This window comes from Nicotiana tabacum, chromosome 13 (genome assembly GCF_000715075.1).
Source record: "Nicotiana tabacum cultivar K326 chromosome 13, ASM71507v2, whole genome shotgun sequence".
Classification (NCBI taxonomy): Eukaryota; Viridiplantae; Streptophyta; class Magnoliopsida; order Solanales; family Solanaceae; genus Nicotiana; species Nicotiana tabacum.
The window spans coordinates 124,870,944-124,897,930 of record NC_134092.1 but is presented as its reverse complement, the minus strand read 5'-3'; the positions used below and the strand labels follow the sequence as shown (position 1 = coordinate 124,897,930).

At 37.6% G+C, this 26,987-nt stretch overlaps 1 protein-coding gene across 3 annotated transcripts; it reads left to right on the top strand.

Annotated features, from left to right (window-relative positions):
- The first annotated feature begins 2,067 nt into the window (after positions 1-2,067).
- LOC107827176 (protein transport protein SEC24 B-like) lies at positions 2,068-26,987 on the top strand. Of its 3 annotated transcripts, none has more exons than XM_075228474.1 (26): positions 2,068-2,268; positions 2,417-2,558; positions 3,109-3,991; positions 5,460-5,675; positions 5,876-5,950; positions 6,101-6,199; positions 13,247-13,358; positions 15,198-15,325; positions 16,257-16,376; positions 17,172-17,252; positions 17,971-18,048; positions 18,158-18,250; positions 18,527-18,581; positions 19,120-19,196; positions 20,856-20,927; positions 21,048-21,131; positions 21,311-21,430; positions 21,544-21,612; positions 22,147-22,224; positions 22,386-22,524; positions 24,030-24,194; positions 24,674-24,819; positions 24,966-25,145; positions 25,677-25,765; positions 25,940-25,971; positions 26,543-26,987. In XM_075228474.1, exons 3-26 carry the CDS (start codon positions 3,131-3,133, stop codon positions 26,647-26,649), a joined length of 3,276 nt encoding a protein of 1,091 aa, XP_075084575.1. In that variant the 5' UTR covers positions 2,068-2,268; positions 2,417-2,558; positions 3,109-3,130; the 3' UTR covers positions 26,650-26,987. The 3 variants fall into 3 exon arrangements, with proteins under 3 accessions (XP_075084575.1, XP_075084577.1, XP_075084576.1); XM_075228476.1 differs by having other exon boundaries at positions 3,058-3,991; XM_075228475.1 differs by having other exon boundaries at positions 2,417-2,647.

Sequence of the window (26,987 nt, the reverse complement as noted above, 5' to 3'; positions counted from 1 at the left end):
TATAGTTGGAAACGAACAAAATTGTTCTAGGAGGATTTCACTCTATTGATTAATTAAATTTAATGTGAAAATGTAATGCAGAACTCTTTGCACACAGTTAATCTCATTGATTTAATTATATTACGATAATAACTTATATAATAATATAAATGAATTTAAAATCACAACTTAATACAATAAATGACATCAAACTATAAATAGAACAATAACTATGCTTATTCGTACAACGGTACAATTGAATTTATATTTTGGTTTATAGATGCGTGAATTAGTTTAATCCAAAAAATACGAATAAACGAGAATGAAATCAAGAATGTAAAAATAAGTTAAAGAACTACAAGTCTGTTTGTGTCATTATCTTCTTCGGAAGTAGTACTATGAACAATATTAAGAACAAAAGAAAGCAAATAATTTTATAATTCGAGAGTAGAATATAGCTTTTGTGTACAAAATATTTTGTCCGTACAATGGATGGTAATTATCCTATTTATAGCTTTATTTAGGGAGACAATATCCCAAAATCAAACTCCTATTGAATGAAAATAAATCGGTCATTGATGGATGCATAATGGTTGGCTATAAATGCAGATATTTTTTGTAACAGTTGCTAATGCTATCCGATGTCAATTATTTGAATCTTTGTTATCGGTTACTCTGTCTTTCAAATTCTTCCAGCCACATCCTACCTGCATCCGGTGCCAGCTATCTAGTAACTCACATCCTACCTGTCTTCGGTTCCCCGTGCTACTTCGTCATTCGTCCAACTGTCGCTAACCAATTTTAGCCCACACAAACTATGCTTTAGTCCTAAACTATCAATAAAACAGCTAAAACTAAACTCTAGAAAGAAAACTTAAACATGAGAAAACAAAATTATTATGTTATAAAAAACAAGCAATTTATACTATATTAAAAGCACGAAGGTCCTTAGTGAAATGTTGTTCGCCCCTTTTACCCTTAAAAAATCGAATTTACACTGGATAAAATTGTAATTTAAGTTGCCTTCCTAATATTTAGGAATAAACATTCAATTACCATTTATGCTAATTTCTCTAAAGTTAGAACTTTAAAATAAACTAGAATTTTATATGTTAATATTTCTTTATTGGATTGTATTACAATGTTATTTGCAATAGGAAGACGTGATTTTAATACACTAAAGACTTGTGTTTCAAAAGAAAAAACAATACTAGCTTTTTACCACGTCCAATCTCCGTATCATTTGTAGAATTTCAAATTAAAACGCTAAAAAAAAGAGAAGATTAATCAAGTACACTACTAAATTGATTAGTTTATATAATACAAAATAACTTACATATCTACCTATCTATATTAAAAGCACGAATGTCTTTAATGAAATATCGTTCGTCTTTTTCACCATTTAAAATTAAACTTCACATTAGACAAAATCATAATTTAGTTATTATCGTAATATATAGTACTTTGAAATCAACTAATTTGGTTATAAAATATTTCTTGTGTTGAATTATGTAGGAAGTTAGGACTTTAATATAAATATTTCTTGATTTTATGTAGGAAGTTAGGACTTTAATATAAATAATTTTCCAGATTTTTTTTTACTTTTTTCGGAATAAGTGTTGATTTTATATTTTAATAAAAATTTCAGAAATAAATATTTTTTTCAATTTTTTTTTACTTTTTTCGGAATAAGTGTTGATTTTGTATTTTAATAAAAAATTTTGGGAAAATATTTTCCACGAAAAAATAATTTTGCTATGGTGATTGTTTAGGTGGATGACCATATAAGCAAATTTAACCCAGTTGACAAGATTAACGGTTTAAGTGTATTTTTGATTCAAAATATAGAGGGCACTGATATTGGAAACATTTTTAAGCTGTTTCAAATAGTTGAAGGGCATTTTTGCCCTTTTCCGTTTCTATAATTACAAGTAAATTATTAGTATCAAAATTAAACGGGGTATCACAGTCCTACATAATCTACTTGTGTCTGGATTGACGTCATTTTCAGGTGGTTCGACCAATCAAATTGTGTATTTCTCTAATACATTCTATGTAATAAAATGAAAATGAAAATAAATAAATAATAGAACAAGGTGAAAATTGAGAAAATCTATATTTGCACAGGCAAACTAAAATATTTACACCTACATCTAAATGACCTTCTTCCCCATTGAATAATTGTCCGAACTCTGTGAAATCTTCACCAATTTCTGATCTATAAACCCACCCACTCCCCGTCCTTTTCTCTAGCTTGTCACATGCTATCTTCTTCCCTAAGATCTTCAGGTTTAACATTTCTTCCCGATGTGAAAACGATAATTTTATGCTATGTTTATGTGAATGTATTCAATTATTGGATTTGTTTTGATTTCGGACTTAGATTTTCTTTTAAAGATCTAATTTTTATTAATCTAATTGTTTTTTTTTGCTTCAGATCGAAATCAGTCGAATCATTGAAAACCGGGTTCACTTGTTACGGTAAAAGTTTCGGCGAATTCATCCTCAGTTCATAACAGACGACGCCGTTTCCTTGCTGCCGGCGGCGACGTCCTTTAATTCCATTAACATCTCAGCTGGTGAGTCTTTTTAATTTGGGGAATTCGCGCTTGTAGTCCCTCAAATATCAACAAATTCTGATTTTGATCCTTGTGATATCTTGCTCTTGGTAAGCACTCTTGACCTTCAATTAATTAAAATGTGTACTTTTGATCCCGTCTGTAAATTCACATAATTCTAATGAATTATTAACTATTATATCATTTATTACCAATGTGTTCTGTTAAATTTGTACTGTTACTTCATATGTGAGAGTAATATAGTTATAAAAAAGTTTAAAAGTAACATATTTCCTATATATAAAAAGACATTAACACACATTTTAATTAGTTGATGGTTAAATGTGATTAGTCATATATCACAAGGATCAAAATTAGATTTACCAATAAGTGAGGGACCAAAAGTGCTATTATCCCTTTTTTAATTATTTATAACCTCGTAATTTTTGTATGTTTCACCAGTTCTTTAATGCTCTATTTTTATGTTTATTATCTGTCTCATTTCTATGTACGAGATCAGGTGATTGTGGGACAGAGCTTGTGTAACTTAGTTGAATTGGAATTTGTGTAGGTGGGAAATTTGGGAATAATCAATGGCAGCTCCAGGGGGACCTCGACCAGGGAATAGACCACCACCCAACTATAACCCTAATGCACTTGCTGATGGTATGCAAAATCTACAATTAAATAGACCTAACCAGTCACCTAGTGCTCCGAGGCCTAATAACCCATTTGGGCAGCAGCCACCTAGTGCTCCTAGGCCTAATAATACACCATTTGGGCAGCAGCAGCCACCTTTTGCTGGTGGACCAGCCGTTAGTCGTCCAGGACCTCCACCACCTGGTGTGTTTCCCAGAGGTCCTAGTGGTGGTCCTCCATACACTGGATTGCCTCCTAATGTAGCTTCTAGACCAACTGGCCCTCCTCATGTGGCTCAATCTGCTCCTCCCTTTGCATCTCGGCCACCTCCTCCTGGTGCAATGCCTCCTTCTATTGGCGGTACAACCCCGCCGTCTGCATTGGGTCCTCGTCCAGGGCCTCCGGGTCCTTTTGCTTCTTCGCCATTGACAACAGGTTCAGCTGTGCCGCCACCATCAAGCATTTCTAGTTCGGTTAGTAATGGACCACCTGCAGGTGGGCCGGGAATGATGCAGGGTGGAGCACGATTTCCTCCTCCAAGCAATACAATGAGGCCACCATTTGGAGCTTCTCCACCAGCTATGGTTTCATCTGGCACTCCTTCTCAGCCTCCGAGCATGCGCTCACCCTTTGGCGGTCCATCATCTGTCAGCACATCACCAGTTACAACACAACCGCCAGCACCATTTTCGGGATCATTGCAGAATGTGCCACCTCCTTCAGGTTCCTCTCCATTTGCAGCACCTGGTCAAGGCATGCCTCCACCCATGGGTGCCCCTTACGGAACACAGTCGTGGCAAATGCCACCCCATCAGGTGATCTTTATATGCGTGTCTTATTGTACTTGTTTTGAAAGGTGAAATTTATGTATTTTTCCATTAAAAAAGGTATGATAGAGTCATTTAGATATGCTATTGAAGGGACAAAAATAATAGAGTTTTCTTCAGATGCATGGTGTTAAGAATTTCCACTAAACTCATTAGCCGAGTATAATTTATTATATGTGATATTTGAAGCTGAGATCTATGTTTAGTTCTTGCCTATGATAGACTACAAAAGAAGGAAGTCATAGGATATATATTTCTTTATCTGGACGGAAGTTTTTGGGTCAACAAGTCACACGAGATGTGTTAATAATCAAATTCTATGCGTTTAATGATCTTTAGTAATCATCAAAATCTAGCGTTGAAGAGATGCTTCATGACTGTAGGATAGAAAGAATCAATAATATTCAGGAACTTGTGATTTCTAATTCATTCAAAGATAATTAGAGAAGTTTTTTTATGAATTTGTAATAAAATGTACCACTATTTTAAATAATTGTCATTTTAGTATTATGTGCATTATGTTGCTATTGCTTCTTTTTTCATCTTTCCTTGAGCCGAAGGTCTATCGGAAACAATCTCTCTATCTTCTCACTTCTCAAGGTAGGGGTGAGGTATGCGTACACACTACCTTCCCCAGACCTCCCACTTGCGGGATTACACTGTTTTTTTTTTTGTTTTTTTTTTGGTTGTTGTTGTTGTTGTTTGTGCATTATAAATTTTCTTTTTATCTTTTTTTCCCAACTTTGTGTAATTGCTATTAATAAAATTACCTATGTGAGATACTTCTTTATCTTTTAACTTTTAACATGTTTGGAATTCTTTCATTATTCAAAGTTATTAAATAATATTTTTTATTATTGTTTATTTATTTTTACTCCATAAATAGAATTTGTTTTTATTTATAAGCTTTTATATCCTTGCTTGGGATTCGGACGTTCTTGAAAATTATTAAAAATTTCTTTTGAGTATCATTTGCTATTTATCTAAGTTAATTCAAAGTGTAAATAATGAAATCCTTCTATGAATTTGTTATCTAATGTGCCACTATTTCATATAATCATTATTTTAATATTAAGTATATAAGTATTTATCAAAAATAAAAATAAAATCTTTAGTATACAACTTTGCTGAAGTTTCGCTGGACCATCTGAAAAGGATAACTGTCTTTCACAACTGAAGCTACAACAACCTAGCTATCCCTTTGTAATTAGAAGAAGAGGTATAGCAACCTCACAAAAAATTTACATTTAATTCAAAAACACCCTAAAGTACACGGCACTTTTCCAATATAGTGTTTTCTTTAGTTTGTTTTTGATAAGAAGTGTTTTTTCCTTTGTTTTCTATTGAAATTCTAAAATTCTGTGGATATTTTGGATCAAGTAGATTGGTTTCAATTTGCTTTTATTGTATTTCCACTTTCATGCGAAGTACATATTCTGAGTTTACTTATTGGCAGGGGCCTCCGCCTTCTGCTATTCCTGGTTCAATGCAACCACCAAGTATGTACGGAATGGCGCCTCCTCTTCCAAATCAGGCAGTGGCTTCGATAACTCCTTCTATTGGTCATACCAGCCCATCAAAAGTTGATCCCAATCAAATCCCGCGCCCAATTCCAAATGCCTCTGTAGTTCTGCATGAAACCCGACAAGGCAACCAAGCCAACCCCCCTCCGGTAAATTATCATTTCCTTTAAAGAAAGAAAACATTTGGCTATAATATCTTGCTTGGTTGTATTGGACTGTTGCATTTACGTATGAACTATCTTTTCTTCAACTAGTTATGCTTGCCTCCTAAGGGTTCAAATTAATCTATTTTTTTATTTTTTTTTATTTTACTGCTTTTTCCTGATTTACTTTTATGTACCACTTGAAGCCTGCCACAAGTGACTATATTGTTAGGGACACTGGAAATTGCAGCCCACGGTACATGAGGTGTACTCTTAATCAGGTACTAAACTTCTTTGCATTGTTCTTTTGTCTAAACACAATTCTTTCCTCTATGGTTTCTGCATGTATGCTCTTTCATCTTTCTATGGAAAGAAAAGCTTATTAACCATACATTTTTAATTAATTTTGGTCCTTGCTGTTTGTGTAACAGATTCCATGCACTGTTGACTTTTTGACAACCTCGGCAATGCCATGGGCTTTATTGGTCCAGCCCTTGGCTCTTCCTCATCCATCTGAAGAGCCCCTCCATGTAATGCACTCTTTGCCATCTATATGTTCTTATTTTAATAGCCCTTCTCTGTGCTCGCTCGGGTATTAGCTAATACTCATAACCAAACACCAGATAAATTTAAGCCGACATTTTATACCGCGATTAATATCCTAATCCCACTAATCAAACGGTCCCTAAGGGAATTTAAGAAGGCTAGCTATATGTCTACTTTATTTACAACATCTGAAGTACACATAAAGCTGCAGTTAATAAACTTTGTACCTGAATCTTTGTCTAGTGCGAGATATTAGTTCTGCCCAGATATTTCATCTATATTTTGTGGTTTGCATCAGTAAGGCTTATACAAGAGTATTTCTTGCTAAATGTACATTTACTTGTGTGAAGAAAGTTGGCTGCTGTTACCCATAAAAATTTGTCAATGTCAGCATTAGCTATAACCTCTGATGCCAACCCTATTGTATGAACCTGTGGCGTGGTAGGAAGTCACTTGAAGTAGATGGTAGTAGTGACGAAGGCATCTTTTTATGCTGGACGAGTGTTTCGCACTCTAGTTAGTAAAAGTGTTACAAGTCTTGCTATCTAAGTGGTATGAAGAACGCCGGGAAAATGGTCATACCATAGAAGGAGAGGAGAGCAGAAAAAAGAAAGGTAAAACAAAGATGAGCTAGTCTTGAAACTTTACTGGCACTAGATAAACCGAGATATCTAGAGATCTAACAGTGATCAAGTGCTGGGGAGGTAGTAGTTCAGGAAATGGAATGAGCTAATAAATGTTTGTTATTCTTATCTGTGCTTTTAGGAGATGGTAGTGAAAACTTAGGGATTATACTGACTTTTGGATAATTAGTTGCATCTTTGTGGCTTTCGTTTGCGTACCTAGGTTGACAAATATATTGAGGATGTTCTGTAATGAGAAGTTACCTCATTATGAACATACTTTATGTGATGAAGGGATATTCTTTTAGTTATCCTCCATCCAATAAATAAAAATAAAAATGAATACCTTAATAAAAGGGGAAAAACAAAGTGAAACCACTGCTGTTTAACACTTTGTCGTTTCTTTTACATAAAGAGAAAAGAGTACAAAATTTGGCCTCAGGGCTTTGTTCTAGCGGTAAGAGCACAACATGTGATGTGTGGGTTAGGCAAAGGTCACATGCTTGAACATTGCCACAGTCAAAAGCCTGGTATTTCAGTGGAGAAGGGTGTGAGAAGGCACGGGAGAAAATATGTTATTGATATATTGAATGAATGAATAATACTACACAAGAGGTCCTTATTTATAGCTATACTATACAAGGACATACTACTCCTCTACCAATGTGGGACAATACTACACTATATACATGCTGTAAATTAACACTCCCCCTCAAGCCGGTGCATACAAATCATATGTACCGAGCTTGTTACATATATAACTAATACGAGGACCGGTGAGAGACTTGGTGAAGATATCTGCAAGTTGATCATTTGACCTCACAAACTTTGTAGCAATCTCTCCTGAAAGTATCTTTTCTCTGACGAAGTGACAATCAATCTCAATGTGTTTAGTTCTCTCATGGAACACCGGATTTGATGCAATATGAAAGGCGGCTTGATTATCGCACACAAGTTCCATCCGACTGATTTCACCAAATTTCAACTCCTTGAGCAATTGTTTGGTCCAGACTAGCTCACATGTTGCCATAGCCATTGCTCGATATTCTGCTTCTGCACTAGACCGAGCAACTACATTCTGTTTCTTGCTCTTCCAGGACACCAAATTTCCTCCTGCTAAAACACAATATCCAGACGTAGAACGTCTATCAGAAGGTGATCCTGCCCAATCAGCATCTGAGTATCCAATGATCTGCTTATGACCTCGATCCTCAAAGAGTAACCCTTTGCCTGGAGCCGATTTTATATATCGAATAATGCGGACAACTGCATCCCAATGACTATCACAGGGAGAATTCATAAACTGACTTACCACACTCACAGGATAGGAAATGTCGGGTCACTGTGAGATAATTTAATTTTCCAACCAGCCGCCTATAGCTTGCAGGATCGCTAAGCGGCTCCCCCTGTCCTGGCATAAGTTTAGAATTCGGATCCATCGGAGTGTCAACAGGTCTGCAACCTATCATCCCCGTCTCCTCAAGAATGTCTAAAGCATATTTTCTTTGAGAAATAACAATACCTGAGCTAGACTGGGCAACCTCAATACCCAGAAAGTACTTCAATCTGCCTAGATCCTTAGTTTGGAAGTGCTGGAAGAGATGCTGTTTCAGGTTGGTAATACCATCCTGATCATTGCCAGTAATAACAATATCATCAACATAGACTACCAGATAAATACAGAGACTTGAAGCAGAGTGCCGATAAAACACAGAGTGATCAGCTTCACTACGAATCATGCCAAACTCCTGGATAACCGTGCTGAACTTACCAAACCAGGCTCGAGGAGACTGCTTTAGACCATAAAGTGACCGACGCAAGCGACATACAAGGCCACGAGACTCCCCCTGAGCAACAAAACCAGGTGGTTGCTCCATATAAACCTCATCCTCAAGATCACCGTGAAGAAAGGCATTTTTAATGTCCAGCTGATAGAGGGGCCAATGACGAACCGCAACCATGGATAGAAAAAGACGGACTGAAGCCACTTTAGCCACGGGAGAGAAGGTATCGCTGTAATCTAGCCCAAATATCTGAGTATATCCTTTAGCAACAAGACGGGCCTTAAGTCGATCAATCTGTCCATCGGGACCAACTTTGACTGCATAAACCCAACGACAACCAACAGTAGATTTACCTGAGGGAAGAGGAACAAGCTCCCAAGTACCACTTGTATGTAAAGCAGACATCTCGTCACTCATAGCCTGGCGCCATCCTGGATGAGACAACGCTTCACCTGTAGACTTAGGGATGGAAACTGAGGACAAAGAAGATATAAAAGTATAATGGGGAGATGACAGACGATGATAGCTCAAACCGACATAATGAGGATTAGGGTTAAGTGTGGTCCTTATACCTTTCCGAAGTGCAATCGGTGTACTCGCAGGACGAGAACCAGTTGGGCCTGATGGAGGACGCAAACGACGATGATAAGTCAAGAGTGGTGTTCCTGTGGCCGGGGAACTAGGGGGAACAACACTAGACTCCTCAACAGTTGGTATGGATGAAAACTCTGTGGTCGAAGGTGGAGGAGCTATAGTAAACTCCTCAAAGGTCGGTATAGGTAAGACCTCAGATATATCATGGTGGTCAGCAGAGGTAAAGAAAGGTTTAGACTCAAAAAATGTGACGTCAGCTGACATAAGGTACCTACGAAGATCTGGAGAATAACAACGATATCCCTTCTGAACACGAGAATAACCAAGGAAGACACACTTGAGAGCACGGGGAGCTAACTTATCTTTCCCAGGGGCTAAGTTATGAACAAAACACGTGCTCCCAAAAACACGAGGTGGAAGAGAGTATAAGGGTGACTGGGGAAACAATACTGAATGGGGAATCTGATTCTTGATGGGAGATGAAGGCATCCGATTAATCAAATAACAAGCTGTGAGAACTGCATCGCCCCAAAAACGCAACGGAACACGAGATTCAATTAGAAGTGTGCGAGCAGTCTCAATAAGGTGCCTATTCTTTCTCTCAGCAACCCCATTTTGCTGAGGGGTATAAGGACAAGATGTCTGATGAATAATTCCCTGAGAAGTCATAAATTGCTGAAATTGAGAAGATAAATATTCTAAGGCATTATCACTGCGAAAAATGCGAATAGAAACACCAAATTGGTTTTTGATTTCAGCACAGAAACTCTGGAATATAGAAAATAACTCAGAACGATCTTTCATTAAGAAAAGCCAAGTACATCTTGAATAATCATCAATGAAACTGACAAAGTAACGAAATCCCAAGGATGAACTGACTCTACTAGGACCCCATATATCAGAATGAACTAAGGAGAAGACAGACTCTGCATGACTCTCAACGCTACGCGAAAAGGAGGCTCGGGTATGTTTCCCAAGTTGACACGACTCACAATCTAATGTAGACAAACTAGATAAACTAGGCACCATCTTCTGAAGTTTGGATAAACTCGGATGTCCTAAACGTCTGTGGATTAGATCTGGAGGATAGACATGTTGTGGAAGGACTGAGTGAGTTAAGGTAGTAAAGGCCTTCTGATTCACGTCCTGTACCAATTGTCTGTCCCGTACTGCGGTTCTGCATAATAAAAGAATCGTCAATAAAGTATATACCACAATGGAGGGCACGAGTCAAACGACTAACAGATGCAAGACTAAAAGGACAGCCAGGGACATAAAGAACGGAATCTAGGGTGATAGAAGACAAGGGATTAGCTTGTCCAACTCCTTTTGCCTTAGTTTGATATCTATTGGCTAAAGTAACAATGGGAAGAGACTGTGAATATACAATATTTGATAAAAGTGATATATTACCAGAGATGTGATCAGAAGCGCCGGAGTCCATGACCCATGGGCCAAGAGTGCTAGACTGGGAAACACAAGCAAAAGAATTACCAGAAACAGAAGTATCAGTCTGAGCAACTGAGGCTACTTGTGGAGATGTCTGCTTACTTGCTCGATACTGAAGGAGCTCATTATATTCTTCTTTAGATAAAGAAAATCCTTGGTTACCTGGAGTCTCGGTCTGAGCAATGTAAGCATTTTTGGGTGGACGACCGTGTAAGGAATAACACATTTCACGAGTGTGTCCAAGTTTGTGACAATAAGAACACTTGGGTCTAGATCTTCCAAAACGACCTCCTCCTCGTCTATGCTCCATAGTTTGAGATGCCCGAACATCCATTATCTGGGATGCAAGAACAGAGGAATCAAGTATCTGTGATGAGCTCACTAGTGGACTTGATGCTGCAGCAAGGCGGAGTAATCGAGAGAATAATTCATCAACTGTCGGGACAGACGGACTAGCCAAAATCTGATCGCGTACTGAATCAAGATCATTAGGAAGTCCAGCGAGGGTAAGAACGAGAAACATCTTCTGTCGCTGCTCTTGTTGTTTTTCCACACTAGCCGAAACTGGCATCAACTTCTCAAATTCCTCCATGACTGCCTGTACTTGACCCAAGTAAGTAGACATATCCAATTCCTGCTTCTTTAAGTTTGTCATCCGTGATATCACATCATAGAAGCGAGATATGTCATTAGTGTATAAGGTGCGTGCCTTTGCCCAAACCAAATAACATGTCTGGAATGGACGAAACAAGGGCATCAACTTGGAATCAATAGATCGCCACAAGATGCTACATAACTGAGCATCGATTTTTGCCCAAAGTGCTATTGCCTTTTCATCTCCATCGCTAGACTGTTTGATTAGATGTTCTTGAACACCTTGACCTCTACACCATAACTCGACAGATGAAGCCCAAGCTAAGTAGTTTGAACCTCCCATTAAAGGTTCCGAGGTAATAATAGCACTAGAGTTTCCAGAACTCATGTTTGTAGACCCAAAAGCATCAAATCCCAAAGACATTGTTGCAAATTATTACCAAATAGGAGAAAGAATCAACTGTAATCCACTTAAACAGTGTACGGAAACACAGAAACAGAATACTGAAATACTGTAGCTGCCGGAATCTACTGTAGCTGTCGGAATAGTACTGTAGCTACCGGAAAAACTCAAAGTTGTCGGAATGAAATGAAAACAGTAGGGGTAGGATCGGAATTACCAGGCGACCCAACTGTTCTGAAAGAAGATTTTCAAAAAATGGCCGGAAGTGGTCGTACGCGCCGGCGCGTGAGCTCACGCGCGTGAGCTTCTGGTGGCGCGTGGAGGCGCGTGAGGCTGCTTCTGCCGGAGTTGTTCACTGGGGTTTGGTCGCCGGACAGTGACGACTCTTGTGGTAGTGTTGGATTTTGCACAACACTGACAGAAATGAAGCAGATAGAAAACAACCTTAAAAAAAATACTGATTTCTCTTTCCCGGAATCGCTGGAATTTATGCACAGCGATAAGTCTCTCACAATTGCTCTGATACCATGTGAGAAGGCACGGGAGAAAATATGTTATTGATATATTGAATGAATGAATAATACTACACAAGAGGTCCTTATTTATAGCTATACTATACAAGGACATACTACTCCTCTACCAATGTGGGACAATACTACACTATATACATGCTGTAAATTAACAAAGGGTAGAGGGGCAGGCCCATTATCCACTGATTCGAACCATGCACCATGGCCTTCGGGAATTTCTCGGTTATCAAAGAGAAAAAAAATACAAAATTCGGTAACTAAATTAAAATGTATTCTCTCGTTTGTAAAAGTCACTATCTTATTTGAGCTTTACACGTCTAGCAACAGTTTCTTTCCTAGTTCTCTCATAATGTTTTATGCAATGCGGTTTGAGGTTTAGGAGGAACTTGTGAGTTTGCAGAATTTCGAAGTTTGGTTGAATTGCTTCACAAACAAAGAACTGTACCAGATAGACATGATGTATGGTGATGGGGGGCTGGGGATAACATCATACTTTCTGTTAAATGCTATTATGAAAAGCTTCTGATTAGGGAGTAGTCATTTTTTTCAACACATCTCAATATGGATCCCAAGGGTGTTGAGGAAGGTGTGTTTTTTCACTTGGCTAACTTGCCAAGGGGGTAATCTTGACGGCCGAGAATTGGAGGAAGAGGAAGAGGAAGAGGAAGAGTACTCAGAAGAAGATGTGAATCACCTCTTACATTGTTGGATAGCATATTGTTGTGTGGTGGGAAATTCTGAGAAGGTTTGGACTTGCGTGGGTGATGATGTATGCTAAGATGCACAGTTGACTGTAGTGACTCTTGGCGGCCAGGTGTGGTTTTCCTTTTTCTTATTGGTGGCCAAAAGGGACGAATTGTGATCCCTAGAGTGGAAATTGTTTCTATTAATCATTAGAAGTTCTAGGTTTATGCCTGTTATATATCTGTTAAGCTTACTTCATTTTCTGAGCACGTAGGAGCACTTGAATAGTGTAAATTGATTCTGTAGCTTAATGAAGGCAGAATGAATTAATTTGTTAGTTCTTTTACCTTCTTGTTGCTTTCCTTGATAGGTGGTTGATTTTGGGGAAAGTGGTCCTGTTCGGTGCTCTCGTTGCAAAGGCTATATAAATCCTTTCGTGAAGTTTATTGATCAAGGAAGACGTTTCATCTGTAACTTGTGTGGTAAGAATGAAATTTATTTATTCCCACTAACTTACTGTTATGTGATGTTTGGAGTTTAGAGCACGGCTCTAGATATTATTTAGGGACTCAAGATTGAAATCCAACATAGCTAGGACGTGGTGTTTTGCGAAAAACCACAGGACACTACATAGAAACATCAACTTTACATTGTTCTAGATATTTTCTGCTCTAACTATTTTAATGAAAACCATAAGCACATTTTCAGGCGTCTAATATACATTTTTACTGGTGATCTGAGAACATGTGAGCCTTCTTACTCTTACGCCTTGCATTTCATAAGAAACAATTAAGAAATAAATATCTTTTAACAGTCTTTTCTGGACCAACTTGAGATATAAGTGCTGTTCGAAAGTAACATTGATATATATATTAAGACGATCCTATAGGTTGACTAATAGCCTGTTTGGCCAAGCTTCTAAAATCAGCTTATTTTGAGAAGTGCTTTTCTCAAAAGTACTTTTTAAAAAATTGCTTTTGGTGAGAAGCAGTTTGTGTTTGACTAATTAATTTGAAAAGCACTTTTGAGCAGTAATTAGTGTTTGGCCAAGCTTTTGAAAACTCTATTAAGTGTATTTCTCAGCAAAGTTCCTTTGGAGAGAAGCTACTTTTTTCTGCTTCTCAAAAACTGCTTCTGCTTCTCCTCAAAAGCACTTTTTTTCCTTCCAAAAGCTTGGCCAAACACCTCAATTTTTGGCCAAAAGTACTTTTGGCCAAAAAAGCACATTTGGCCCCAAAAAAAGCTTGGCCAAACAGGCTAAATTCAGGGCACATATTGTTGTAATAATCAGGTATTTACCAACACTAACATTCTATCTCTCTCTCTCTCTCTCTCTCTCTCATGTTGGGGATTCACATAGACAATGTGCGCACAAGCTGGCTTCAACATTGGCCATCCTATTTTTAGTGATCTGGTCCTGCTTTGACAGCAAGACCTCTGCCATTTTCTATGGTATAGCTTGTATTTCCTGAATCATCCTTCCTAGCAGGGGCGGACCCACATGGTGTCAAGTGGGGTCAGTTGAACCCGCTTCGCTGAGAAATTACATTGTATATATTAGTAAATAATATTTGAAACAACGAAAATACGTATAGAAATATAAATTTGAACCCGCTTTAACAAAGTGCACTGTCTGTTGAGGTGGTAAAGAGGGTTCAAAATGTATGGAAGGTGTTGTGTTCCAATCCCACTTGTGGGCGTTCCTGTACATTTTGTTTTGTAATCTCTAGTGGGCCGGAGTTATGTGTGCACAAGACAGATTATCCCTTCTGTATTTATTATTCTTACTTTTGTCTGTTTTCTATTTCACTTTATTTTTTTTTCCTGAAATCAATACACATTATTTTACAGTTTTACCTACTTCAAAAATTAACCTATCTACAAAGTGAATTTGTTTATTTCTTTCTTAAATTTTGATAAAACATAAAAGTATATTTGTTTAAATTATTTAAGAACAAAAAAAGTGTTCAAACCCTACTTGTCTCACCCGATATTACTGATGTGAATAGCCACCGTCATCTTTTATTGAACCCGCTTGTATAAAATCCTGGGTCCGCCACTGCTTCCTAGTGGATATGCATGATTGTGATATAGTAGAAAACGTTCAATCTCCTTGTTGAAGACCAATTGGCCAGTGTCTATGCTATTCACAGATTGCATATTTCCAAAACAACCGACCCTAAAAGGAAAATGGATTAAACTCCTATTGCCATCAGCTTCAGTGAATAAATCGAATGTAGAACCATTTTCAATTTCCTAATGCTGCATTTTGAATGAAATTGTGCTGTAATGTAGTTATGCTTGTTGGCTTCTTTTTGCAGGGCATACCGATGAAACTCCACGTGACTATCACTGCAACTTGGGTCCAGATGGCAGGCGTAGAGATGCTGATGAAAGGCCCGAACTATGCCGAGGAACTGTTGAGTTTGTCGCTACCAAGGAATATATGGTTGGTACCTTTTAGAACATTGGTTTGGGATGTGATTACATGACTTTATAGCTGTAATGTCATACTAAGTTGACATTCCTGACGCTGAACTTTCAGTTTAAGCATCTTTGAGCTTTCAAATTTACTATCTAAACTTGTTTTAATGTTCGGGGAAGCTAGGAAATGGACCAGAATAGAGTGGAATGAATACATAGGATTTATATTGCAATATCAACTAATTTGAAAATGAGGTTGTTATAAAAAATTTACTCCCTCTGTGTCAATTTAGATGACACATTTAGCTTATTGAGGGAGTAATAAATAATAAAGAAAACACTAATTTGAGATTGAGGCATAGTGGATTGTAATTCTGGAATCTTGCAGTTCACAGCACCCTTTTCTATCTATTCCAAATGTCGGCTCTTGTGTTACCTTTTTAGCACCAGGTTGTTGCTATCTGTCTGCTATTCTGTTGCTGATTTAACTTATTCAAAAAAAAAAAAAAAAAGGAAAAAGGAGAAGAAAATATTCTACTGATGAGCATTCTTTTGGTGTCTACCTTAGACTTGAGGAGAAAACAGTTGTGCTGTATATTATTCGTCACAAAATCTTTTTCAGCATTGAACTCCTGAAGTAGTATAAATATAATACATACAGAGAGAAAGCTAGAGAGGAATGTGGGGAGGAGGAGAAGGGTCCAGTAAGCAATGAATGGGAGATGTGAAATGTTGAACTCTGGTAGACTTGTCAAATTATTGCTCCGAGAATACTGTGTGATTTGTTGACAGCAGAGTCAATAGGTTGAGGGTGTTAGTAGTGTGGACGAGTAGGATCTCACATTTAGAAAATTAAACTAATACTTTGACAGAGACATTTATTGACAGTTCCTTAATTCAAATTTTAACTTCATGAATTTTGCAGTAATAACTTGGAATTTTGTCTTGTATTTCAGGTGCGAGATCCCATGCCGGCTGTATATTTCTTCCTAATAGACGTTTCCATGAATGCCATACAGACTGGTGCAACTGCAGCTGCTTGCAGTGCGATCAGCCAAGTTATTACTGATCTCCCTGTAAGTCGTTTATGGTGATGCAGCATGCAGTTTTTGTACCTTTAGATTACCGAGATAGAAAAGTATTTGTTTTGTCTTCTCAAGTGGAATCATCATTAATCCGTCACTGTTTTGTACTAAATCAGTGAGGTTAATTAGAACTTCTGATGTAGCGAAGCAAGCTGAAGCTAGTACCCGTTTAATTTGTCTGTTTGAGATGACGAAAAAGGTTATTGATGTGTATGATTTATGGAGAACCCAGTTTGTCTCCATCTGAATACTGCGGTGTTGCGCAAATGCTGCCCGGTAACCTTGGTTTATCCAAGAGAGCGTTATGCGTCTGTGGCTGTTTTTTTTTTTTTGGGGGGGGGGGGGAGGGGTGTTTAGGCAAACTATTGCCTGTAAGATGAAGAGATTATGACGCGATAACCTGTGATTCACATCTCCTTAGTGATGAAGCAATGTCTTTAATCATTCCAGAAGGTCTAAGGAAAATGATGAACATGACAAAAGGATTTAGGTGAACCCTTGAATGTCTTCGATTGAGGGGTTCTTTCCTCGTCATCTGGTGTCATTTTTACTAGCTGAATGAACCAGAGGTGATGTGGTAAAAACAGCTACCTATGATCTACTGGAACTTGGGAAAGATGGGGTCAGCAAGCGGTTAGAATTTCGCGTTCACTGCATGGATTAGGGAATAAATACTATTTTTGATATTATTCAGCTAAGCTGCACTTTTGTATTTGATTTTAATGCATAATTTTAATTCTTGGAAAGTTTATCAGCTGTCTTTGACATTGACAACTTTTATTGCAGGAAGGTCCTCGGACATTGGTTGGAGTTGCTACATTTGACTCAACTATCCACTTTTACAATCTCAAGCGTGCATTACAGCAGGTTTGACACATTCAGATGAGTTTGATTATGCTAAATTAAGCTTTAACATCTGAAATTAAAAGGAGCTTTGAAATCAGTGTTGAATCTTAATCAGTTATCTTTGCCTTTTTCTCTTTGTGTGCTAATGATGAATTGACAATTACTTTTAAGGGGAAGAATGCAAAACTAGTGAAATGGTTCTTGTTGGATTTCAGGAAGGTGTTGCCCAGATGATTAACTTAATGCATATCTGAAAGAATTTCTATAAAAAACTGTGTTTTTTCATATCATCTAACAGAATTTCTATAAGTGAATAAAAATAAACAAAATCTTTAACCAAGACATCTGGGGAGAGGGAGTTAGCAGCACTTACTAAAACAAAGTAAATTTGTCCTTATTCATTTTTCTTGTCTTGTCTGTGATTAAGTCATAGGGTGGTAGGAAAAAAATATTAGCCTTCACAAAAGAGTTACTTTATTGCCCTTCTAGACTTCTCTGCCTTAATTACCTGCTTGTCTCCTTTACTGCCTAATTGCTCTATTGTGCTTGATTATGCAGTTCTCTCTTTATTCTTCCTGGTATATTTGGATTCTATTTCACTCATGCCATTCTTCTCCGATATGATTTGTTCGTTGTTCTTTTGAAATAGATTCTAAAATGGAATTAGGGTTGTGGAAAATGGTTTATGTTGGTGAAGTGCCTGTTTTCTGATAAGTCTATTCTGGATCTACCTTTGCAGCCATTGATGCTTATAGTCCCTGATGTCCAAGATGTTTACACCCCCCTTCAAACCGATGTTATTGTGCAGCTCTCGGAGGTTAGTTCTGCATGATGTTGACCAACTTTCTGTTCATTTTCCCCTTAAAGCGAAACGACTAAGAATTTCAGTGCATCATGTGAATGTGGTTGCTCGGTTGTGTTTTCAGTGCCGTCAGCACCTAGAGCTTCTCCTAGAAAGCATCCCAACAATGTTCCAGAATAACAGGACTGCTGATTCAGCTTTTGGGGCTGCAGTCAAGGTACCAATGCTTTACATGAAGTTAGTTTCCCAAGTTGTATTTGATCACACATCCACTTGTTTTATATTGCCTCATTGATCCATAGATGGAAAAAGTATTTTCTGCATTCCTTCTAAAATGTGACTAGTTAGCTCACCACGGTTGCGTGAGACTTTTCCATTCTGAGAAAGAGATTGGAAAATTTATTATTGTGTTGTTGCATGCAGATGAATGATTGCAAGTATAACCATCAATCTGATGGTCAATTGATTCTTACTTTGCGTTTTGTTACTTCAGGCTGCTTTCTTGGCAATGAAAAGCACTGGAGGCAAACTTCTTGTGTTTCAATCAGGTAAGGTGTTAAGTGCAGTGAACTATAAGTATCATGTACAACCTTCTGTGTCTAAAATCAAGACTATATCTTTCTCCGCGTGCTTGTGTTTAAAATGTTTTAGCTCTGATTTCTCCCTCTCTTGTTTGCAGTACATTGCTGATTGACTGTTTTGCTTTTATTAATTTATGCTCAACTTCGGTGTCCAATGCAAGCTGCTTAAATAGGATGATCCATAAAAGGATTGCTTTCTATGGCACTGTCCGGTGGTTTTAATATTGAAGTATTACTAGGATAGCTATGTTTGGATTGTATTTTCAGTAAATTCATGGTTTTGAAACTCTCATCAAATATTTGGACTGAATACTTTGTAAAATAGAAGCATGCTTTAGGCAATTGTCTTATAATTCCTTTTTTCTCCTTCACCTGGTGCATCAACAAGTTCACAAGTCCTATGATGTTATATTTCATGGAAATGATCTGTTGCATGAGTGGGCACCTTTGACCACACAAATTGTTATACATTTCTAAGTGTTGGATGTACTTGCTATTTTTATAGTCCTGCCATCTACTGGTATTGGAGCCCTTTCTGCTAGAGAAGCTGAAGGAAGAACCAATGTATCAGCTGCAGAAAAGGTAAATTTGTTGAACCAGTTTTTAGTTCAGCATGTATCCGTCCTTTAGCTGAAGCTTTTTTCGCTTAAGTTTTCTTGTTCTGCCTTTTCCTTGATTGCTAAAGGCTTCTTGCTACTCCACCACTGGTGTCTCTCTTTTAGATTGTTGTGTACCCACTGTCCCCTAGTTTTTGCCTTTATATCATATTTGAATGTCCCAAAACATTGTACATATTTATCATGTTGGCTCTGCCATAAAATTGTCCATATCCAGTGTTGAATACATAGAAACTTCCAGTATGGTCCTTAACATGCATAAGTGTGAGAGCTGTTGTGTTTTAATTGTCAACTTTTATGAAAGGGAAAATAGGAAAATTAAATAGGCATTTCAATTTATTGACATGAAAAATGTCTACTTGAGGTGATGCCAGACACTGTTTAAGAGGAAATGTTCAGTCAGAGTTATGGTAGAAGGAGAAGACGCAGGGCGTGAAAGCTTGCGTCACTAGCACTTGTGTGGGTCTTTTAGAGGGAAAGAAATAGGAGAGCTTTTGAGAGTGTATAAATTAAACTTAATTCAGTTGGGGAGTAGTATTTTATCCCTTCTTTCTTTTTGGTGCACCCATAAGGTTCCCTTTTGTATAGAAGATTGGTTGTCGTTCATAGAAAATCATCTATTCTATTTTTGTAGGTTTTCTACTTTTTGATTTACTTCTCCTATACGGGCATGCTTTTTTGCCCAAACATTAATATAATTTATTACAACAACAACAAACCCAGTATATTCCCACATGTGGGGTCTAGGGAGGGTAGTGTGTATGCAGACCTTACCTCTACCTAGTGAAGGTGGAGAGGCGGTTTCCAATAGACATTAATATAATTTATTACTTTAATAAAAAAAGATATTTCAATTTTTTTTAACAGAAAATGTGAGCACTTTTTTACCAATCACATCAACTCTCTATTTTTGGTTTCAGCACTTCTATCCAAACACGAACTACTTATTCATAAATTCAGCCCAGACACTTGAGAAGTGCTTTCCAGCACTTGATGCTTTTTTCTTATGAGAAGTTAAAGTAATTTAATAGATAAACTAGCATAAAGGGTGTGTTGTTACAACTCTAAAATATCTTCAGAAGCAAAACAACCAAAATATGTCCTTTCTAATCCTGTTGGGCTTCTAACATTTGTAACACTGATTCAACCTCGTCTACATGTCCAATCTACACCAAGAGCAGAACAAAATTATACAGTTAGATTTTATTCATGATAGAGTTAGCAGAGTCTTCAAAACATCTTCTATTTCTTTTAGTCCATTCAGTCCGCCATATGCATGCTGGGATAGCATACCACCACCTGCGCTTGCTCTTCTGTAGCCCTGTTTTATACCAGCCCTTTTCAGCACGTCATGCTTAAAAGCCACTTAAATTCAGCTAGCACAAACGAGCTCTAATTCCTTCTTCAGGTCTATTTTGGCCTTCGGGTGAATATGGTACATTCATATGACTTGGATAAGTGATAAATTTCATCACATGTCTCCAGGAGTAACGTGGATCCGAGTTTTTGTAATGTACATATCCAGCACCAATGTGGCGATGAATAAAACTTTTCTAGCTTATCCCCCAAAAAAAGAAATCATGGTGTTACTTATTCAGAAGAGTTGAATATTTTCCTATTGCAGGAGGCTCACAAGTTGCTTCAGCCGGCTGATAAAACTTTGAAGACAATGGCTATTGAGTTTGCCGAGTATCAGGTGAGTTACAAAAGCCTGTGGAAGAATGATTCATTAAGCACAACTAGAATGTTAAGAATATCTTTGGTCTTTTCATATTATGACCGTTCACATCAATTAATTAGATCTCAACTGCTTCAGGTCTGTGTTGACGTGTTTCTCACAACTCAATCATATGTAGACATTGCCTCCATCTCGGTCATCCCTAAAACTACTGGTGGGCAGGTAACTATTTTAGCTTGTCTTCTCCCCGAGGCCCTTGGTTACGATGCACTTACTGTTAATGGAATTTATGAACATTCTTATTATGCAACTTACGATATATGATAGCCACTTCACTTCATATTCCTTTTGATATCTTTTATATCTAGGCTTGAGCTTTAAGGATGTTTCACTTGTGCCAGGTGTACTACTATTTCCCTTTTTCTGCTCTTGCTGATTCTGCCAAGCTATACAATGATCTTCGATGGAATATCACTAGGCCCCAAGGGTTTGAGGCAGTAATGCGTGTAAGATGTAGTCAGGTATGCTTCCCAGTTTTTGTGTCTTCCTGTGCTTCTTTCATAGAACTAGCAGCAACATACAGCATTTATGGAACTTAAGTGTAAAATTCATGTCGACCGTGTTTCATTTGCAGGGCATTCAAGTTCAGGAGTACTCTGGAAATTACTGTAAAAGAATTCCAACAGATGTTGATCTACCTGCGGTTTGTCTCTCTATCTCTCTACTCCCTCCCCCCTTCGAAGAAGATTATGCACTTCCCAAGCAAAAAGTACAAGCACAACAACTTAAAATGTAATAGATTAACTGTGCGCTTCTGTATTAAGTTCAAAGCATCTGTGGCAGATTTCTTGGGGAATACCAAGCATCCCCATATTATGTTTGACTATAGTTGATAGTTTACTATGAGGCAAAGGTGCAGGCTCAATATTTTTATTTTGTCTGATTCTCTATCGATTCCCTGCCGGATTTTCTAAGTGGATTTCGAACGATGTTGATTTCTCCACCATACAGAGTTTTGTCCTGCCATCTTTTTCAGACTGTCTGTATTAGGTTTTAGTTGATAAATACAAACTTCCACGGTCATTTCTGCTGCTTATTTGCTCTGAATAATTAAGCTTGCCTGTCAATTCCCCTTTTTTGTGTGCATATTACACTGTTGATTCTCCGTTGAATGTGCTAGTGTGACTAACTTCTGAATTGAGTGTATTCATTTCTAAAGGAGCTTTCCATTGTGCAGATTGACTGTGACAAAACAATTATGGTGACATTGAAACATGATGACAAATTGCAGGATGGTTCAGAATGTTCTTTTCAGGTACAAATTTGTTTGCATCTTCAGCAATGAGTTTTTGGTCAATGCTGTTTGCATTGTTTCTGTATGTCTATTTTTCCCTACCCCTGCTCCCTCATTTATTCCTTTTTCTTTCGTGGTGCAATTTGATGGCCATTTACTAGAGCTTGTTTCTGTGTTTCTAGTCTGCCGTTCTTTACACTACTATCGATGGCCAAAGAAGAATCCGAGTGTCAACTTTGGCTCTGCCTTGCACAACTTTGTTGAATAACATGTTTCGATCAGCTGACTTGGACACACAATTTGCTTGCATCTTAAAGCAAGGTAGAGTATACTATGTCTTAATTCACTGCCACATTCTTAAGTACAATATTTATTTCACAGTTCAGCCTCCTCATCCGCCTTCCCAATGGTTGGGGGGGGGGGGGGGATCTTCTTTTTTTCTTCTCAATCAATCCCCAAATTTTGAAGTGCTAAAATTCCTGGGAAAATTTTATGTCTATAATGTGCTTTCTGCCTCAGTAAGGATCTTTGGTTTCTGCGACTACGCCTCCTTTCCCCTCTTTGTACCAAGATCTTTGACACTTCATTTTTTCTTTTTCTTATAATGTATGCATTTATTTAATTCCGAAATAGCTGCACTGGTTTTGCTCCTTTCTCATATGTGCATAGCCGAGATATATCTAAAATTGTGCGTGGATACCTCCTCCAATTGACCAGGCAGACTTGTCCATGGGCACCATATTGAATCTGATTATTTCTGTAATGGTACTCCCCCGTTTCTATAATCCCCATAACCATTTTTCTGCAGATTTGGAACGAATTGGGGTTGTAAATTTTGTGTCTAGATCTGTGATTTCGGATGCCATGCGAAAGCGAAACCACGGATGAAGAAATTGAGGGACAAAGAAAAATAAGTGTCTTATCAAAAAAGAATTTAAGAAATTTTGCCACTGCTGGAATAAGTAGAGGGAACTGGTGTTTGTAGGATGTCACCTCTTTTATATCTTTTGGCAGACTGGCTAAATGATATTTTCCTTGTTTTCCTCAGGGATCAATTCGTTTGGATGTGTAGGAGAAAATTAATAAACCGTATATTTTGCCGTAGAAATGCATAATTAATTAACTCCTTTTTTTTATTTCACATTTCTTCTTGACTAGTCAACGCCTAACTTGTCACCACTCTTGGCATTTAATGAATTGGTATATGGAATCTAGTCAGCAGCAAATTTGTGCTACTGTACTTAGCTTCCATCTTTATTTCCTTTTTCCTGTGATTTTTCGTCAAAGAAGAATCTATATTGTATCTCACGAGGGCTTAACATCTTGCTCCTCTCTCTCTCTCTCTGCCTCTGCCAGAGGCTAGTACTTTTATTTTTTTTATATGTTAATATCCCCTCCTCCCCCTCCCCCTCCCCCTCCCCCTCCCCCTTCCCTCCCCCCCCCCCCCCCCACACACACACAAAGATAAATATCCCGAAGCAAATAATTATTTTCGTCCTTTTCAAGAGTCCACGGTGTATTTAATTGTTTATTTTTGATAAATGAAAAAATTGAAGCTAGAAAATCAAAGCTTCCAAATAAATGGAATAGAAGTGCCTATGAACTGCTCTGGTCTTCTTTATTAGAAGATAGCTCTTTACAGTTTATAATTGCAGTTGTGGTCCACATAATAACTAGCATGAGTCATTAAGTGGCCTACACTACTTGCTTCTGATGTTTAATGTTATCTCATGCCCTGTTGCTATTTCATCATATTGTTCCTTATTTTCACCTTGTTTATTATTTTAAAAGAGTAATTGTACTTATGCCATTTTTCTTGCATGCAGCGGCCAGTGAAGTGCCAACTGCTCCTCTCTCAAAGATCAGAGAGCAAGTGACAACCCTTTGCATCAACATTCTGCACTCTTATCGTAAATTCTGTGCCACAGTGTCATCCTCGGGACAACTTATCCTTCCGGAGGCACTTAAACTTCTTCCTCTTTACACACTGGGTATATCTTGCATTCCTTTTACCCTAGCCTTTCATTTCCCAAAGATTTAACAGAGTTGGTTTATACATGCAGTATAATGTACAATTAACTCTCTTCTATAATTTTCTTTTCTTTTCCTTTTTATATTTAAGTTGACATATTGGTCAAAATGCCTATACCCCTCTCCTCTATGTTCCACCTTGGTTTCCTTTTGTTGTTATTCTTTAAGATTGTTTATTCAGTGTATTATATTAGTTGAGCTAATGTTAATCATATGAAGGAAAATAGTGCCAAGAAAAGCTAAATGAATCAATGATCACCCACTCTTTTCATCTAAACATTATGTGCATTTAGCTTCCGAATGCTTCGTATGTATAGCGAATATTGAATGTCTGCCTGCCTGCCTCTAGTCTCTTTGTTGCTACAAAACTATTTCCTGTAACTTGTTTGAAAAAAATAATGTAATAGCTATGTTAATATAAGTTTTCTTAATTTTTCAGCTTTGCTTAAAAGCACTGGACTTAGAACTGATGGACAGATCGATAGTAGGTCCTTCTGGATTAATTACGTTTCCCCACTCTCTACTCCATTGGCAATCCCTCTGGTCTACCCTAGATTGATAGCCATTCACGAACTCGATACAGAGGTATGGACATGTATTTATGGATTTACTTCCCTTTTTTCTTTTGCCTTTCTAAGTCAACTTGGTAGTTTTATTCATTTTCTCGATTCATTTTGAACATTATTTTAGGATTACATTTCTTACATCTCATTCTGTAACTGAACTTGCAGGAGAATGGCGATTCTCTTATTCCTCCTTCTATTCCACTTTCCAGTGAACAGATCAGTGACAACGGGATCTATCTTCTCGAGAATGGCGAGGACTGTTTGATATATGTTGGGAACTCTGCAGATCCTAGTGCTATCCGTCAGCTGCTAGGCATTTCATCTGTTGAAGAAATTCCTGCTCAGGTAAATTGGCATGTCTTTCCCTGTTGATTGGTAATATTATTCTAAATGTACGAGGAGGTAAAAGAGGGGAAAACATTCTCAGCACCTGTTTTCCTAGGATCCTCAGGAAGGAGAAAAAGAGGGGGGTTAAAGAAGGTGTTTAGGCTGTATATATTATTCTTGATTGCTTCGGTTAAACTGTATGAATCCATGGTGGTCAGATGTGTCAGTCGGGTAAGTTATTGCAAGCAAAGTATGATGCTTGCATTCAGCCACCCTCTCCTATTTGATGGTTTGTTTTTGTGCCATTTCGTTCGACAAAGTTCCATCTTAAAAGTAGACTTGGGTTTGTTTTTTGGGTGGGGTTGGGGTCTCCTGTATGCTGTTTGTTTATACTTTGTTCTCCAACTTATTAGTCTCTTGGGTTTGTTAGGTTCTTGATGGACAGAGCAATCAAATGTTTCTTTTTTTTTTCCTTGGTGAAGCGAAGCAATTACCTATTATAATTTAGCTCCTCTGCTTAAATTCTGAATTTTCCATATTTCTCCTCAGTTTGTTCTGCAGCAGTATGACAATCCACTTTCTAAGAAGCTCAACGATATCATTAATGATATTAGACGCCAAAGGTGTAACTTTCTCCGGTATGATTCTTCTTTTTATGTGTATTTGCTCCTCTCTTTACTTCTACCTTTTAGGAGATGGTCCCTCAATTACATTTCATTACTTATAAATCAAAAGGAATGTAAATGGTGAAGTCTTACCTATAACACTTAATATTTCTAATTTCTGAAATGTTCTCATTCTGATCTTTGCAGCTTAAAATTATGCAAAAAGGGGGATCCATCAGGTTTGTATCCACACCATCTTTTCTCACTTCTACCCTCAGTCTTTTAACACCCACCCCCCACCCACCCCACAAAATTGCACAAAATCGTAAATTAGTCATGAAGTGGATGAAAGGAGAAGGGACGGAATAACTAATCATCAAACTGATCTAAATAGTTTAATCATTTTAATCAATCAAATATTTACCCTGCATTCATAGCTGCCTGGTGTTAATACTTCATATGAGATCTTGCAATGACTAATCATCCTCGCTTTGTTTATTAACTCACCTTTAGCCATTCCAGATTTGCAAGTTTTAAAAAAATCACTATTAATTCCTAGGTTTATGTGAGGTTAGAACTATTGTATCGTAGCAGGCTGTCTTCTACTCTTCTTTTAAGCCGTATAGCTTTAAATACCAATGAGGCAAAAAGAATGATTATACAAACATCTCCCAAAGGATTTCTACATGCAAGAAGCATGCTCCTGTCAGATTGATTTGGAATGAGAAGCTCAAATGTTTTTCTTCATATGATGTTCATTCTTGGTCTTGCCACTAGTATGTTCTTAACGTTTGAATTTCTCTTTGTTAGGCATGTTATTTTTCTCACACATGGTAGAAGACAAGACACAAAGTGGACTTTCATACGTCGAGTTTCTAGTGCATATCCATCGGCAAATTCAAAATAAGATGGCTTGAGAGAAGATGTCCAGTTCTCTTCATGAATTTTGACGATAGAGAAGGGGTACAGATGGTTTCAGTATGAAGAGGCGCAAATAAGCTTTCGAGGAGCGGCCTCATCCATGAATGTTCTGTTGAAAAGCAGGAAAAGATAGTTTAGATGTCGGAGCCCTTGAAGAATTTTTGAAGTGTAGCACATAAAGAATGAAGAAGAAGCGTGATTTTTTCTGTACTTTCACAGTGATAGTGTGTTATTTATTCTGTTTATTTTTCTTGATGTGATTTGTAAAACTAAAATAGATAAAAGGGTTTTGTTGACTACATGGAGGATGGTGTCAAAAAAGTGGTTCTTTTTC